Source organism: Callithrix jacchus, chromosome 11 (assembly GCF_049354715.1).
Source record: "Callithrix jacchus isolate 240 chromosome 11, calJac240_pri, whole genome shotgun sequence".
Taxonomy (NCBI): domain Eukaryota; kingdom Metazoa; phylum Chordata; class Mammalia; order Primates; family Cebidae; genus Callithrix; species Callithrix jacchus.
This window is the reverse complement of record NC_133512.1, coordinates 47,101,109-47,120,338: the sequence shown is the minus strand read 5'-3', so window position 1 is coordinate 47,120,338 and position 19,230 is coordinate 47,101,109. Positions and strand designations below refer to the sequence as shown.

The 19,230-nt window shown below is 37.2% G+C and overlaps 1 protein-coding gene across 1 annotated transcript in view; it reads right to left on the bottom strand.

Moving 5' to 3' along the window:
* THSD7A (thrombospondin type 1 domain containing 7A) overlaps positions 1-19,230 on the bottom strand; it is a 518,919-nt gene that overhangs the window by 103,512 nt on the left and 396,177 nt on the right. The window contains exons 10-11 of the mRNA XM_009002347.5: positions 12,170-12,302; positions 10,447-10,550 (exon numbers count right to left, since the gene is read on the bottom strand). Coding sequence (XP_009000595.1) covers positions 10,447-10,550; positions 12,170-12,302 — 237 coding nt within the window. The remainder of the gene's footprint in view (positions 1-10,446; positions 10,551-12,169; positions 12,303-19,230) is intronic.

Below are 19,230 nucleotides of genomic sequence, written 5' to 3'. Positions count from 1 at the left end.
TAAAATAAGTTTTCCAAAATTAGCTCTACTTTAAGACCCAGGAGTTTTCACCAATATAACCATTCTTAAACTATAAATGTTGGAGCTAAAGAATCATATGATCAACTTTGACTCTTTTATTTTTCTCTCTTATCTGCTACTAAGTCCCCAAAACATTTCCCTCTACAGTATGTCAACTATCCATTTATTTTTGCCTATTTTTATTACTGTTGTTTCTCTGACTTCAACCTTGCATTGCTACAGCAGCATTCTAGCTGGCATTCAGGCCCATGTGTCTTATCTTTCTAATTTATTCTGTGCACGCTGACAGATAAAACACTGCTTTCATCAGGTCCTTGCTCATATCACTTATTGAACAAGGTCTCAAATACTGATCTTGCCATTTATAGCCTTCCACAAAATCACCCCAGGCTTCAGATCACATCTGCAGAGCCTCAATTCACCCACTTTTTTGTGAACACATTTAATGTTTTTGTTTTTCTTACCTCAAACACTTAGCTTAGAGAATTGATCTTATTTTGTGTTCTTTTATCCTCTCTACTTCTTCTAATATTATGGTACAGGTCAAGTTCCAACACACACTTTAAGTCTTTTCTCAGCTCCTTAGCTTCAAATGATTGGCCTTGCAACTGATAAGTTTCAGTCTTTAATTCTTATTTTTTGGGTGACATTAACACTGATCTAATTTTCCTAACAAATAAAGCTCTCTTGTTTAAACATCTTCATTCTTTCCTAACATTTACAGCTTTTTCTATAGTCTTCTGAATGTAGTAACCGTGGAATAAGCAATTGAAATTAGAAATTCTGATGCACTAGTGGGGACAGAGAGTGGCTTCTCTACAGTCTTTCCCGTCTGATTTAAAGTTTAATGTATAATTATTTTTGTCATTAAAAAATAGCACAAGTTCATATTTTTTTTATTTAAGTCTCTGACTACGTAAGTAAGGACAAAAATGAAAACAGCAAGAATTTGGCAGCTTAATAATATGGAGTTCTGAAACAGCCATGACCATCAAAGGGAGAAAATTTTGCCTTCTTGCAATAAGGAAAATATATTTTTCCACTCTTAATTTTCTCCATTTCATGTTTCTATAGAAATATAAGCTGTAAGAATCTTTCATCTACTCAGGCAACAAAGAAAAAGACTGTCTTCATATGGAAGTTAAAGGGGTTGTTATGAATATATTTATGAAGAAATCACTTGCTATAACGCAACTTTCTCTTCCCAGATACCCTGAAAATAGATAAGATTGCTGAGGTACAGCAAGTTGTTTGACAGGTATGCCAAGATTAGGAAGCACTATGTAAGTACAGGTAGAGAAAGAGACACCAGTAATAGGAAATCAAAAAAAGACCAATCAGAAAGATAGGAGAAAGCAGCACTGATGACGCTAAAGCCCCTTTTATCTCAGAGAGAGTAGGTAACAAGTATTTGATACTACACGGTGGGCATCCAGGATGAAGAGTAAACAATTTTCCAATTTGGAAATGAAAAGGTTCCTGGTAATCACAGAAAGAATAGTTTTTGTACAGACCACTTGTCAAAACCCAAAAGGCCCATATACATACCATCAGTTGGGTTATGAATGCATGGGAAGAGGGAATAAATTAACCTTTAATGAAGACAGCATGTTCCAAGTGCCACAAGGCTTTTCTGTTCTTAGTCTTAAAGGGATCATCCAAGGTTGTGCAGCTTATACATAACAATTTGGAACTGAAGCTGCTTTCACACATGTGTGGCTTCTACTCTATTGAGTATTTCCTCCAGTTGTGTGCTTTTTTTGTTTTGTTTTTTGTTTTGAGACAGAGTCTCACTCTGTCGCCAGGCACCAGGCTGGAGTGCAGTGGTGCAATCTCAGCTCACTGCAACCTCCGCCTTCTGGGTTCAGGCAATTCTCCTGCGTCAGCTTCCTGAGTAGCTGGGATTACAGGCACGCGCTACCATGCCCAGCTATTTTTTTTTTTTTTTTTTTTTTTTTAGTAGAGATGGAGTTTCATCATGTTGGCCAGGATGGTCGCGATCTCCTGACCTTGTGATCCGCCCACCTCGGCCTCCCAAAGTGCTGGGATTACAGGCATGTGCCACCGTGCCCGGCCTCCTCCAGTTGTGTTTTATAAAAATATAGCTTTCGCCAGACGCAGTGGCTCACGCCTGTAATCCCAGCACTTTGGGAGGCCGAGGTGGGTGAATCACGAGGTCAAGAGAGCGAGACCATCCTGGTCAACATGGTGAAACCCCGTCTCTACTAAAAATACAAAAAATTAGCTGGGCATGGTGGCGTGTGCCTGTAATTTCAGCTACTCAGGAGGCTGAGGCAGGAGAATTGCCTGAACCCAGGAGGCGGAGGTTGCAGTGAGCTGAGATTGCGCCATTGCGCTCCAGTCTGGGTAACAAGAGAGAAACTCCATCTCAAAAAAGAAAAGAAAAGAATATAGCTTTCATCTGCTTTACCTAATTTTATTTCACATTTTGATCTCTGGGTATTGTTTGTGCATATATTATGAAAATTTGAATACTAAAAGATTATTTGGGCCAAATCTTTTCTTTTTTTTTAATTTAAATAGACTGAGACCCAGAAAGGTGAAGGGATGAGTAAAACACACTATATTTATTAGCAAAAAAACTGAGACTAAAACTTTTATATCCTGATTCCCAAACTCATGCTCATTTTCATTACAAACTCTACATAGAACCCAAAATGGGAGATGATCCAAGATGGCCGAACAGGAACAGCTCTGGAGTGCAGTTCCCAGTGAGAATGCTGAGGGTGAACAATCACCACATTTAAAAATAAGTTTTACTGCCCACAGACCAGGAGATTCCTGGGTGTAACAGTGCCATGAGTCTCCAGCACAGCTGTTTCAGCCGGCGCAGTGGGTATCTGCAAAAAAATTTACATAAATGTGGGCAGCTGTTTCAATGGGCACCAGGAACGCCTGGGAGACAGAGTTGCCCATACAACTGAAAAAAGGGTGCTAAAACAGGGAGCCAGGTGATCTGGCTGAGCAGGTCCCTACCCTCCAAAGACCAGCAATCTGAAACACTCTGGATTGAGAGTTTCACAGCAAGCACAGTTGGACCCGGGATGGTCCAGCTTTGTGGGGGAAGGGCAACCACCATTACTGAGGCAGTCCACCATTACTGAGGCAGTCCCTGATTACCAAGGCAGTCCACCAATATCCAGGCAGCCCACCACTACTGAAGCAATCCACCATTACCGAGGCAGTCTGCCATTACAGAAACAGTTCCCCATTATTGAAGCAGTTCTATCTGTACCTCTATAAACAAAAATGCAAGGAAGTTCACACAGCAGCTGGACAGATCCCACGGCTGCTCAGCAATGCCTCTGCTGGCAGACTGTGACTAGGCTACCTCCTCGCTGGGCAGGGCATCTCTGAAAAAAGGTAGCACCATGTCACAAACATATAAACAAAGCCCCACCTTCCCAGGATAGAGCACCTGGGAAAAAAGGGTGGTTATGAGTTCCGCTGCAGCAGACTTAACTGTAACTGCCCAGCAGCTCTGAACAGAGCAACAGAGCTCAGAGCTCCACACTCGAGCTCCTATAAGGGACAGACTGTCTCCTCAAACAGCTACCCGACGCCCATATATCCAAAGAGGTACCTCATAAAGGAGAGCTCAGGCTGACATCTAGTGTGTATCCTTCTGGGAAAAAGATAACAGAAAAAGAAATTGGCAGCAACCCTTATTGTTTTGCAGCTGCTGCAGATGATCCACAGGCAAGCAGAGTCTGGAGTGGACCTCCAGCAGTCCTATAGCAGAGGGGCTTGACTGTTAGAAGGAAAACTAAAAAACAGAAAGAAATAACTTCATCATCAAAAAAAAGGACATCCACTCAGAGACCCCATCTGAAGGTCAACAACTACAAAGACCACAGGTAGATAAATCCACAAAGATGTGAAGAAACCAGCACAAAATGATGAAAACCCCCAAAACCAGAATGCCTCTCCTCCACCAAGGGATCATAACTCCTCACCAGCAAGGGAACAAGGCTGGATGGAGAATGAGTCTGATGAGTTGACAGAAACGGGCTTCAGAAAGTGGGTAATAACAAACTTCTCTGAGCTAAAAGACCATGTTCTAAACCCAGTGCAAAGAAACTAAGAACCTTGACAAAAGGTTTGATGAAATGCTAATGAGAATAAACAGCTTAGAGAAGAACATAAATGAATTGATGGAGCTGAAAAACACAACACGAGAACTTCGTGAAACATACACAAGTTTCAATAGCCAAATTGACTAAGCAGAAGAAAGGATGTCAGAGATTGAAGATTAACTCAATGAAATAAAATGAGAAGGCAAGAACAGAGAAAAAACAAGTGAAAAGAAATGAACAAAGCCTGCAAGAAATATGGGATTATGTTGAAAGACCTAATCTACATTTGATAGGGGTACCTGAATGTGACAGAGAGAATGAATCCAAGTTGGAAAACACTCTTCAGGATATTATCCAAGAGAAACACCCCCAAACTAGCAAGGCAGGCCAATATTCCAGTCCAGGAAATACAGAGAACACCACAAAGATATTCCTCAAGAAGAGCAACCCCAAGGCACATAACCATCAGAATGATCAGGGTGGAAATGAAAAAAAACATGCTAAGGGCAGCCAGAGACAAAGGTTGGGTTACCCACAAAGGGAAGCCCATCAGACTAACAGTGGATCTCTTAGCAGAAACCCTACAAGCCAGAAGAGAGTGGGGGCCAATATTCAACATCCTTAAAGAAAAAAAATTTCAATCTAGAATTTCTCATCCAGGCAAACTAAGGTTCATAAGCAAAGGAGAAATAAAATCCTATATGAACAAGGAATTGCTCAGCGATTTTGTCACCACCAGGCCTGCCTTACAAGAGGTCCTGAAAGAAGCACTAAACATCGAAAGGAACAACCAGTACCAGCCACTCCAAAAAAGTACCAAATGGTAAAGAGCATTGACACAATAAAGAAAGTGCATCAACTAATGGGCCAAATAACCAGCTAGCATCAAAATGGCAGGATCAAATTCACACATAACAATACTAACCTTAAATGTAAAAGGGGCTAAATGCCCCAATCAAAAGACACAGACTGGCAAATTGGATAAAAAGTCAAAACCCTTTGGTGTGCTGTATTGAGGAAACCCATCTCACATGCAAGGATACACACAGACTCAAAATAAAAGGATGGAGAAAGATTTACCAAGCAAATGGAGAGCAAAGAAGAGCAGGAGTTGCAATCCTAGTCTCTGATAAAACAGACTCTAAACCAACAAAGATCAAAGGAGATGAAGAAGGGCATTACATAATGCTAAAGGGATCAAAGTAACAAGAAGAGCTAACTATTCTAAATATATGCACACCCAATACAGGAGCACCCAGATACATAAAGCAAGTTCTTAATGACCTACAAAGAGACTTAGACTCCCACACAATAATAGTGGGAGACTTTAACATTCCACTCTCAATATTAGACAGATCAATGAGACAGAACATTAACAAGGATATCCAGGACTTGAACTCAGTTCTAGACCAAGCAAACCTAACAGGCATTTACAGAACTCTCCACCCCAGATCCAAAGAATATATATTCTTCTCAGGACCACACTGCAATTACTTCAAAATTGACCACAAAATTGGAAGTACATCACTCCTCAGCAAATGCAAAGGAACAGAAATCATAACAAGCAGTATCTCAGACCACAGTACAACCAAATTAGAACTCAGGATTAAGAAACTAACTCTGAACCATACAACTTCATGGAAAATGAACAACTGGCTCTTGAATGTTGACTGGATAAACAATGAAATGAAGGCAGAAATAAAGATGTTCTTTGAAACCAATGAGAACAAAGACACAACGTACCAGAATCTCTGGGACACATTTAAAGCAGTGTCTAGAGGAAAAATTATAGCAATAAATGCCCCCACGAGAAGCAAGGGAAGGTCTAAAATCGACAACCTATCATCAAAATTGAAAGAGCTAGAGGAGCAAGATCAAAAAATCTCAAAACCTAGCAGAAGACAAGAAATAACTAAGATCAGAGCAGAACTGAAGGATACAAAGACACAAAAAACCCTTCAAAAAATCAATAAATCCAGTAGCTGGTATTTTGAAAAATCAACAAAATAGACAGACCATTAGCCAGATTAATTAAAAAAATAGAGAAGAATCAAAGAGATTCAATAAAGAACGATAAAGAGGATATCACCACAGATTCCACAGAAATACAAACTACCATCAGAGATGATTACAAACAACTCTAGGCACATAAACCAGTAAACCTGGAAGAAATGGATCAATTCCTGGACACTTGCACCCTCCCAAGCCTAAACCAGGAAGAAGTCGAAACCCTGAATAGACCAATAATAAGGGCTGAAGTTGAGGCAGCAATTAATAGCCTACAAACCAAAAAAGCCCAGGTCCAGACAGGTTCACAGCTGAATTCTACCAGACATACAAAGAAGAGCCAGTACCACTACTTCTGAAACTATTCCAAACAACCCAAAAAGGGGGAATCCTTCCCAAATCATTTTATGAGACCAACATCATCCTGATACCAAAACCAGGCAGAGACTCAACAAGAAAGAAAAACTTCAGGCCAATATCCATGATGAACATAGATGCAAAAATCTTCAATAACCTACTAGCAAACCGACTGCAACAGCACATCAAAAAGCTTATCCATCACGATCAAGTAGGCTTCATCCTGGGGATGCAAGGCTGGTTCAACATACGCAAGTGTATAAACATAATCCACCACATAAACAGAACCAAAGACAAAAGCCACATGATTATCTCAATAGATGTACAGAAGGTCTTCAAAAAAATTCAACAGCACTTTATGCTAAAAACTCTCAATAAACTAGGTATCAATGGAACGTATCTCAAAATAATAGAAGCTATTTACAACAAACCCACAGCCAATATCAGACTGAATGGGCGAAAACTGGAAGCATTCCCTTTGAAATCTGGTACTAGACAAGGATGCCCTCTCTTGCCACTCCTATTCAATATAGTATTGGAAGTTCTAGCCAGATCAATCAGGCAAAAAAAAAAAAAAAAAAAAAAAAAAGAAAGAAAGAAATAAAGGGTATTCAAACAGGAAAGGAGGAAGTCAAATTGTCTCTATTTGCAGATGACGTGATTGCATATTTAGAAAACCCCATTATCTCAGCCCAAAATCTCCTGAAATTGATAAGCAACTTCAGCAAAGTCTCAGGATACAAAATCATTGTGCAAAAATCACAAGCATTCCTATATACCAATAACAGACCTAAAGAAAGCCAAGTCAAGAACGAACTGCCATTCACAATTGCTACAAAGAGAATAAAATACCTAGGAATACAACTAACCTATGATATAAAGGATCTCTTCAGAGAGAACTACAAACCACTGCTCAAGGAAATAAGATAGGACAGAAACAGATGGAAAAACATTCCATGCTCATGGTTAGGAGGAATTAATATTGTGAAAATGGCCATACTGCCCAAAGTAATTTATAGATTCGATGCTATTCCCATCAAGTTATCTATGGCCTTCATTACAGAACTGGAAATAGCCACCTTCAACTTCATATGGAACCAAAAGAGAGTCTGCATAGCCAAGTCAATTCTAAGAAGAAAGAACAAAGCCGGAGACATCATGCTACATGACTTCAAACTATACTACAAGGCTACAGTAATCAAAACAGCATGATACTGGTACCAAAACAGAGATATAGACCAATGGAACAGAAAAAAGGCCTTGGAGGCAACGCCATACATCTAAAACCATGTGATCCTTGACAAACCTGACAAAAAGAAGCAATGGGGAAAGGATTCCCTGTTTAATAAATGGTGTTGGGAAAACTGGCTAGCCATGTGCAGGAAGCTTAAATTGGACCTATTCCTGACACCTTACACTAAAATTAACTCCAGATGGATTAAAGACTTAAATGTAAGACCTAACACCATAAAAACCCTAGAAGAAAACCTAGGCAAAACCATTCAGGACATAGGCATAGGCAAGGACTTCATGACTAAAACATCAAAAGCATTGACAAGAAAAGCCAAAATAGACCAGTAGGACCTAATTAAACTCCACAGCTTCTGTACAGCAAGAGAAACAATCATTAGAGTGAACTGGCAACCAACAGAATGGGAAAAAATTTTGCAATCTATCCATCTGACAAAGGTCTAATATCCAGAAAACTACAAAGAACTAAACAGATTTACAAGAAATAAAACAATCAAACCCATTCAAAAGTGGGAGAAGGGGCCGGGCGCGGTGGCTCAAACGAGCGAAACTCCGTCTCAAAAAAAAAAAAAAAAAGTGGGAGAAGGATATGAACAGACACTTTTCAAAAAAGACATATATGAGGCCAACAAATGTGAAAAAATGCTCATCGTCATTGGTCTTTAGAGAAATGCAAATCAAAACCACATTGAGTTACCACTTCACGCCAGTTACAATGGCAATCATTAAAAAATCTGGAGACAACAGATGCTGGAGAGGATGTGGAGAAATAGGAACACTTTAACACTGTCTGTGAGAGTGTAAATTAGTTCAATCATTGTGGAAGACAGTGTGGCAATTCTTCAAGGACCTAGAAATAGAAATTCCATTTGACCCAGCAATCCCATTACTGGGTATATATCCAAAGGATTATAAATCGTTCTATTATAAAAACACATACACACGTATGTTCATTGTGGCACTGTTTACAATACCAAAGATCTGGAACCAACCCAAATGCCCATCAATGATAGACTGCACAAGGAAAATATGGCACATATACCACCATGGAATACTATACAGCCATAAAAAAATGATGAGTTTGTGTCGTTTGTCGAGACATGGATGAATCTGGAAACCATCATTCTCAGCAAACTGACACAAGAACAGAAAATCAAGCACTGCATGGTATCACTCATTAGCGGGTGTTGAACAATGAGAACACACAGACACACGGAAGTGAGCATCACACACTGGGGTCTTTGGGGGGACTAGGGAAGGGATAACGGGGTAGGGATTTGGGGAGGGATAACATGGGGAGAAACGCCAGATACAGGTGAACGGAATGGAGGCAGGACAACACATTGCCATGTATGTACCTATTCAACAATCCTGCATGTTATGCACATGTACCCCAGAACCTAAAGTGCAATGTAAAAGATATATAGAACCCAAAATGTAGGCAAATCTATGCTTGATTTAAGAAGGGATCAGCAGGACAAGAAGATCTCATATCAGTCAGTCTCTCAAAGAATGATTTGAAATTTGAGAACAACTTTCAGTTCTGTATACCTAATAATGCCACATTCCTATAGCTTCTGTAACTATAAAGGGAGTCACAATTACATTTTATCCTAAGTTGATGGTGGGAGATACATAATGAGAATTATGTAAATAAAATAAAATTCTAAAAATTACTGCAACTAGGAATTTAAGATTATTGGAAACTTAGTTTTATGTTTCAGATGAAGACTTTTAAAAGGAAGATTATAAAAATAGGGGAATTTTTTTTAACAAAATAAAACCTTTTTTTTTTTCCTGAAAAAGGTAGTTTTTTCACTGTATAGAAAATGAAGTCCTAGATAAAATCATCAAAAACTGGAATTCTGTTCTGTATGTTCAAATTTTTATGTTGACCTGAAATATATAACTACACATGGGAGAATAAAATATGTTTTTTATAAATTAAATACAGTTTCGTATGTATTCAATTACATGTTAAACTACATTTTAAGTATACAGCAGGAGCTATATGCTAAGAGCCAATATGTGTAAAAATAATCGTGTACTCTTTAAAGACCGAATTTGTTATGCCTGGAAGAAACAACATATTTCAAAGCTTGAGATTTATACATTCCCTATACTATCTAGTAAACAAGCTTGAAACATTTTCATTATCCATTTCTGCAAGATTCCATGTTATTTAGTGCTGCAGATTGCAGATAAGTAAATAAGTGTGCCATTTAAAAATCAGTACTAAATATGAACAGAATGTGGATAGCCATGAACATGATAGGAATGTCATTCTGAGAACTTCTGAAAAAGTTAATAAATTCTATTACATAGTATATATGCACATACACAATGCATATAGACAAGGAGGTAAAAATCATACTGTTTTTAAGGTGGCAAGCAAAGTGCTATGGAATACTTCCATCTAAAAACAAGCCATAAGCTTCAGTGTACCATCTATGTCATAACTGAAAGTCTGGCCTGACTTCCTTTCAGATATAAATGAGAGAAAAATTCCAGAGTTATGAGCTAATGCCATAAAACAACGGGGACAATTTAAAAAGACAAGTTTCCATGTCCTGATGTTTTGTGGAGTCGCTCATAGCAGATTTATGTCTGCTTTGCTCTGTTTGCTAAACATGGTGTCAAAGTGACAAATACATCAAAACAGTAGTTAAACTAGTGATGTTGGAGAAGTGAACTGTGGAATGGGGCTTCCCACCTCTTGCCTGTCGCCCAGGCCCACAGCCTTCCTGTGCTCCAGGGCTGTCTTGTTGCACGCTCCAAGGGACTAATTGGCATCTGCGCCATTTGTGGGTCTTCCACCTAAAAGACAAGAACAGAAGTCCGATGGAGAAGCAGCAAAAATGCCAGGCAAATCACAGACACACAGCAGCATGGAAATATGCCTGACTACTGTAACAGGAATTTATTTAACAATGCTCAGTTCTATCTAAATATAATTTAGATCTCCATCAAGGCTTTTAGAAGTAGTGTTAAATACAAAAGTGCTTTCTCTGGCAGTGAAGACAAGAGTACATCATTGTCAAGTTCTACAGGACTCTACAGAGAACTTTTAGACTTTGTAATAATTAGGACTGCCAACAGATGCACCAGACGGCCCCAGAAGTGATGCATGCCATTTAAATAAAGTACATTTATTTTATTCAAGTTACGAAACTGTATTCAAGGCATGAGTCTTTTGTATGGTGCTCTTTTGAGCGGCACTGTAGGAGTATCTCAGCGACTGTAATTATAGTACACTTTATATATAATTATAGTACACTTATATATAAATATAGTACACTTTATATATAATTATAGTACACTTAGCTCTAGTGACAAAATTAACTTACTCGTAAGTTAAGGAAAAAAGTGTTTACATGATCACTATTAAGGGCAATAAAATTTATATAGATATAAGGTAACTGCTGTTGAAAAGTGTAATTTCAGGCCTGGTGACATAGAAATTCACCTAAGCAGATGAATGCCTATAAGCATTTAGTTCAGTGCTTCTCAGACTTTTCCACCAACGCATCCCTGACAGCAAAGGAGTAAATGTATAATGTGAGGACTAGGGATATAGCCTGAAGTTGCCACATGCACAAGATGTCCCATTAAAAAAAAAAAAAAATATATATATATATATATATATATAGTACACTGTATAAAAACAAATTCCAAAAAAAAAAGGTTGAACCAGTAATTGTCAATGTTCATGGTGTAAACATGATAAGTATTTGTCATCTCAGAATTAAGGCTGATATATTAAGATTGCAAATTTGACAATAATGTCATCTTAAGTAATTATTTTGGGATTAATTGATGCTGTAATACTTCATTTACTGTCTGGACTGCAAATATATACTATGTCAGATTTCTAGACATTTTCTGTCTTAATCATGAGGAGGTAAACTTTCTCTAATAAGTTATCAAGATGATACATAGCCTCAATAACTATGATTTTATTTGAGGTGATCACAAATGAACACAACAGACATCTTATTAGCATCACTGAGATACCGTTGTCATTTCCCAAGCCAGAATACCAGCATTTACGAGAACAAACAGGTGCTCTTTGGAGCCAGAGGAGAAACACTTAGGCTATTCTTCTAAGTGAAAATGAATTGCTTCCTAAAGCATATATGTTTCATAATTATTAATCACGTTCAGCATTTCTTATACTTTCTTCCAACATAAGACATTTCCCTAAACTACCGTACCTAATATCACACCTTGGAAATGTATACAAGTATTTGTCTCCTTGTATAGCAGAGCAGCTCTCCTGAAGATGAAGAGACAAGAATAGCAGCTACAGCCACAAACATCCCCAACTCCACTGAGCCTGTGGAAGCGTGTTGACTTCCTTTCCTTATTCTAGGAAAGAAAGTGGAGTTGACGTATTTGTTCAGCTCCTCCCTCACGATGCATTTCTCTAATCCTACCTGTAGCTTTGGCACACTTGAGGTGCCTCGCAGGCCTTCTCTTCATAGAGGGGATCTGTGCAGTCTCGGCCCCCGTTGGCCGGCAGCTGAATGATGACCCGATGCCTAGACTGCTTCCTGATACCGGAGTCCCCTGCAATGAAGCAGCTTTTTAACCTCTGTGCTTTGCACTGATAAGATAATCTCTAAATACCAGTCTGTGTGAAGAAATTACACCTCCTCCAGCGACATGCACTTTGACAAACCTGAGAGGCTTCACCTGGTCTAAACATTCACCAAATTCTCCCCAAGAACATTTATATCAAAAACCCAATAAATTTATATTTAAAAATGGAGAAAATGTGAAGAATGGAGAAAACAATTCTGCAGTCAACTAGCCTTCCTAAGGTGCAGTTGCAAAGTAATTGCTTTTTTGTATAATTCTTTCCCTTGAGGAAAATGACAGATCTAATTAATTTATTTTCCTCTACCTTAAGTTTACTTTCATGCTTTTCGCCTAGCCCTGTTTACCACAGGGGACTCATACACATGTAATGAATCTTCTTCAGGAGAATATATTCAGTGCTATAATGCAAAATTGCATTTCTTTGTTATTCATTTAATTTGAAATGCGTAACCTGTAAATTATTCCGGTCATTTATTATTCATGTTAAAAAGTCTAAGATCTTCAATTCAGGTCACATTCTAAACATCAGGGATCTATAGTAAAGAAGGGGTTTCTTAGAGGCAGACACAGACTTTTTAAAGAAGCAGTCAAAATAGCAAAAATTACTATAAATAAATAACTCCAAAGGATATTAAAAATGGAAGAAATGAACATATACTTTCAATAGAGTATCAATTTGACAGTATGAGTGATATAAGGATTCCAAAATCTTCTAGTATAAAGAGCATATTGTATATACAACTTGTCAACTTTAATATACTTCAACTAACATTATATATACTTTAAGGATTAACAGCTGCATGGTACAAAGTTTTACTTACAGAATAATTCTCTAAAGAATCATGTTAATATAATCCTCTTGATGCATTTACATTATTTTGTAAGATCTTCAAATATTTGATACACAAACTACAGGAAAAAATATTTTCAAGGATTTGCAGCTCCTAACAAAGTTTAATCAGAAACCAAATGAAAACTTATTAAGATACTGTGGTAGTGGAGAATGTATGATTTGATGATTAGAACATTCCCATAATGGAATATCTTTTCTCATGAAGTCAAGGATATTCTTCAGCATGGTCTGGGCCACTGACTCGCTGCCATGTTTAGAGAGGACTCCTGTATTGGATGGGAGAAAGGATCAGATTGGTGATTTCTAAATGCCTGACTTCATAAGAGAATCTACCACCACCACCAACAACAACATATTTCTGGGCCTATACCCAGAACTACTAAATCAGAATCTGGAAGCTGGGTTTGGGAATATGATATTCAAAAATCTTGCCAGGTAATTGGGACAAAGGGCTAGGTTTGAAGTCTATTGGAATAAATGACCTTGTATGTCCTATTGCAATTTAAGATTCTGGCCTTACATTTAACTTTTCAGAATTATTATTCCCATTGTGGGGTGTAATCTGTGCTATTAATGATGGCATAACTGTATTAATGAATAAGTGGAATACTACAGGTAATGGAGCAGGGAATAGGGGGCTAGAAGTACTGGGCAGCAGAGAATTAAAGTATTTGAAAATACTATCATGGACTTTTAATTATAACAGTAGTAGTTTGAATGCCAGCTGCAGTTTTTACGTGTTAAATATGATTTATCTAGGGAAGTTCTAAGAAATGTCAATAGGACTTTTAATAAATTGCTAATGCAGTCTCCATCTATTATACTGTCCAAATGACCTGTATTTTAGGGCCCAGGTGATAAATTCCTTAATAATTCAGAGATAGGGAAAACTTTGTTTCCCTTGACAGTCTGTTAAGAATCCATTGTACTTCTATTTTTTGCTTTGGTCACCAGAATCTCAGAGCTAATTTCCTTCTCAACTGCAGGAGCTTGCCTCAGCTTTGATTTTTTAGTATAGTTTTCCTCTTCTTCTTCCTTTTACCCCCTCCCCTATTCACTACCTGGCTTTGCCCTTCTTTTACAATATCTATTACTTTTTCTTTTGTTTTCTGTTTGTGATCTGTCCATAATCTTTTTTTTTAATAAGGTATACAAACTAACTAATTAGACTAATCATTTGTTTAGCATTGGGGAAAGCAGGGAAGTTTCTGTTTGCTTGTTTTTAACAGGGACATAAGATGTAAAGGGCTCAAATGGGTTTTTGTTTCCCTGTTGGTCAAAATTTTTAGAGGCAATTATTCTCCAATCTGCAGATAGAAGACAGACACAGGATTAAGACCAAGGGATTTGGGGACTGGTGGAGACAATGAGCTCAGCATTAGTGTCACCTCATAGACTAAAGCTCCTAGTTAACTATCTAGATGGCACCTGGTACATAGACAGGGCTGGTCTACTTGAGGACGCAGCTACCAAACATTAATGTGTCAATTCTATTTTGTTTGTTGATTTGAAAGAAAAAAATGTCACTTAGAATGCATTTCTGAAACATTCTCCTAGCACCTTCTCATCACAAACTCCACAAATTAGTACAAGATATATAAGACTATGATGACTTTTTCACATCCTTAATGGATTCCAGAGTGCCAATCCATTTATTCTGATAAAAAGCTCAAATTCCTTAACCTGGTACAGCCCAAAGGATAGAGATTGTAACCTGATTAAAGCGGAACTCCTCAAAGCCATAACACCCAGAGAAGAAGTTTAATGGAGTTACACAGGAAGTGTCATGACATCCATGTTTTCACTCACTGGGAGGTCTGTTTCTTCTTAGATTGCAGTTAAGAAATTGCTTGTGCACTCAAAGTTACAGCACTGTAGAGTTCTGCAAGGTTATAGAGCCCTCAGATCAGAGAGCAGAAAAAAGGAAAGCTATACAGCATACATTAAAAACAAAAAACAGAAGTTTCCTCTCTAATAACTCTGGCAAACTTGGAATTTTATACCTTTCATCATCCCCTGTTTGTATGTATGCTAATTTTATTATATGTGGTTGATATATATATAGCGTTTCTATTCATCTGTGTGTTTTATACCTGAGACAAGAGTCACACATAGTGAATGCTTAATAAATACTTGCTGAATGCACAAACACATTTCTTTCACATCTTCTCAACTGGATTGTTAGTTAGCACCTTCTATTTCTTTCCAACTATTCCTTTATAGTAGTAAGAACATGGCAACCAACGTTGTGCTTTGAAGATTAATAAAAATAAGCTATCATCTTCTTTTCGTTGGAAATAATAGGTATGGGAAAAAAATAAGCATACCTGCCTGCGATGTTTATGCTTAAAATGCTTATCTAGGATGGAAATGGAGAAAACAGATTGTACATCTAGCAAATAATTATGTAACAATGTGGTACATAGATTCAGAAGGTATGTAATTTCTCACACAGTTACAGCATTTTTCAGATATCTTAAGACATTCAAAATAAATTTCACTAGAGAAATTACTTGATGAAAAGGATTTAAAGGGCAAGAAAAACGGATTCATTAAACTGGAAATGGGATAAACTGCAGGTTGGACCAGCAGAGTGATAGGAAATTGAAAAGGATGGGGAGGAAGGCAGCGAGTCACACTGCCATGTGTGTACCTATGCAACAATCTTGCATGTTCTTCACATGTACCCCCAAACCTAAAATGCAATTAAAAAAAAAAGAAAAAAGGAAAGGGATACATTTTATGCAAGAAGGAAAATGTAAAGGTAGTATTTATATCTTCGGTGGTAATTCTAGTGTTCTAGTGATTTAGGACATGAGGTAGAAGAAGCCTCTGCAATATTCCTGCTATCTCTCAACACAATAAAGGCAGTGAGAAAAAAAGGAGCAAACCAAATTTGAGAAACCAGATAGATTATTTGATCAAAAGAATTGTTTTTTTAAAAATGAGAGGTACAAATAATTTATGTGCATAAATTATTTATATTTTTTAAAGTGCCCTTTGTTAAAATTTATGAAAATTTAAAAAAATTAGCAAATCACTGGTCTAAGGATTAAACTACATTCCACTCAATGCTGATCTTTATCAGCACTGATATGTCAAGGGGTATTTTACGTGAAGGCTGAATGACATTTCAAACAACTCTTTCAGTTCTTCCTGGAATCCTATTCTGTTTTGTTTCCTGTAATAGTATTGTGTATTTTACTCCTTTAAAGTGCTTTTAAAAAGAAGGTTGGTCCTGCACTGTAATAAGCCCAACATCCTTGTAAAATTTAGACTTTACTTGCAGAATTAAGTGAAAAGAACTACCCCATTCTTGAATTAATATTCTGCTGCTATTACCTCTCCCTGAACATTCAACTTTGTTTAGCATTTTTAAATAGTATGTGTAAGTTGGTGTAATTTCAAAGTGATGCTTGGATCTTTTCCATTTCTTACCAAATAATGAAAAAAAACTAAGCTCAGTCATTGCTTTATTTTCTTCACAACAAAAGGCTAGCTTTCTATAACACCACTGTCTATTCTCCATGACAGCCGTCTCCAGGCAAAACAGAAAAGGCTTCTTCTAGAGCACAAAGCATCTTGGCACTGTTATTTAATAACAACCCCTTCTATCAGTCCCCAGACTGTAAAAAATTTTTATTTCCTCAATACACAATTGTAGTGATTCTTTTAAAATCGAAGTGCCTAAGTTTAGGGTTTCCAAGACCTTTTTTGTTCTAGGAGACACAACATAAGTTGCCAAAGAAAACACTCAGCTATCATTCCTTGCTCCGGATGACATGACCTGTGTTCAGGGAAACACTGCTCTGCCTCTTAGACAGCCTCTTGCTTCCAAGAGATTGATTCCCAAGTTGGCATTTTTTACTCCTCTGCCACCACCATCCCAGGAACCCCAGGAGAGGATAGTATCCTAGTGGCACCATGCATTTTTACTTAGAGGTTTCCTACCTTACCCCAAGAGACCAACCCAACTAAAATCATTATGCCTCACATGCCTGTCCCTCACCACAAGAGCCTTTCCCAGCTCAAGGTCATTTATCATCACCCACAGCACTACCTACATGTATAATATGATTCAATTTCTCATTCCTTTACATCCCCTAGCCCTTCCACCACTGCACCCACTGGAACTCATCATCACCCTCTGGTTTCTCATCTTCAATCTCTTCTGGGAAAGTTTCCTTTACATCCTGGGCTCCAGTGGGCTGCTCTTTCCAAAATCACATCTTTCTCATGGTTATTTAACGCTTTCCTGATGTTTCTTATCCCCGCTTGGAATTCTTTCATGTTTCACTTCAATTCAAGAGATCTTCTTGAGTTCTGAAGAACTCTTACCCCTCCTTTAAATACAATTTTCCTTAATATATTTGCTCTCACATGATTATTCCATTCTCTTCCTTAAAGCTCTTTCTGTTTTACCACTAACTCTTGTTATTGAACCATGTAAGTCTTACATTATCTGGGCTGTGCAGAAACATTTTATATGTTAAATGTAATTAAATCTTCCTTGATGTCAGGGACTGTGATTTCTCTACAAGACCATTTGTGTGCTAGTTATATACAGGAATCAATAAATAAGTAATTAAATAAATATTTATGCATATATACACACTTAAGTACTGACTCAGTTAAGACCTGTGTAGCATTCACAATCTATTCATTCTTATCTACCAACTAAGAAGTTTTCTTAAAGTATCTTATGTGAGTTATCACCGTGTGTTACATTTTTTATTTTATAAATAATTGAACAGCAAAGAGTAAATAATTTTCTTCATACTGTAAAAATCACAAATTTAAAAATTATGCTTTTTTTCAAGTACAGTATTTTTATGAGTAAGAAACCTCTATGTTTTTCTTTCCTTTCTAGACATATATAATAAATAACAAAATTGTAAATGCATTTTTAAGAACTTAAGAAAAAATATGCAGGCTACTTAAAATGGTCCAAATTTCTGGATACATTCCAATATCCAAAATTATTTTGAAATAAAGATCTAAAGAAATTAGAAAAATTCTGTTCTGTTCTTTTTTTAAGTTTTACTTCCTTGAAATACTTTATATCAAGTCAACTTTTTTAAAACAGTATTTTACACAATACATGAAAATATCCAAAATAAGAGAAAGGCAAGTCTTTCCACTGTCAAAATTTTTAGTTAAAATTTGTTTTAGACTATTAATAATTTGGTTATAAATGTAACTGCACGTTTTGGAATTATTAATAAATGAGCATATTTATATTAACACAAAAGATCAAGTATAAAGGCATCAAGAATAAAATTTGTAAATGTATTAATTCTATGTAATTAACAATGCTTTTTAACTAAATTAATAACCAACAATTACCACCTATAAGAAACTGCCATTATAGGTAAAATATTAATCTATAACAAAGTACTATTCTTTTGTGAACTATGCCCAGTGTTATTCAGCTTTTAAAAAATAAAGGATTGGGAGGCCAAGGCGGGAGGATTACTAGGTCAAGAGACTGAGACCATCCTGGCCAACATGGTGAAACCCCGTCTCTACTAAAAATACAAAAAAATTAGCCAGGTGTGGTGGCACGCACCTGTGGTCCCAGCTACTTGGGAGGCTGAGGCGGAGGAATCGCTTGAACCCAGGAGGCAGACGTCGCAGTGAGCCGAGATTGCGCCACTGCACTTCAGCCTGGCGACAGAGCAAGACTCCGTCTCAAAAATAAATAAATAAATAAATAAATAAATAAATAAATAAATAAATAAATAAGTAAGTAAATAAATAAATAAAATAAAGGAATAGGAGAAGAAAACCTGGATCAAAATGTCACGCAATGACATTGCATAGCAAGTTTATGCTATCAACATGTTTATAAAAGTTAATGCTTACATCTCCTTTTAATTTGCCGTAAGTTATTTATATGCCTTAAAAGACTCTTAAAAATATTTGCAGTGGCTTATGTCTGTAATCTCAGCATGTTGGGAGACTGAGGTAGGTGGATCCCTTGAGACTGGGAGTTCTAGACCAGCCTGGCCAATAGGGCAAAACCCTGTCTCTACTAAAAAT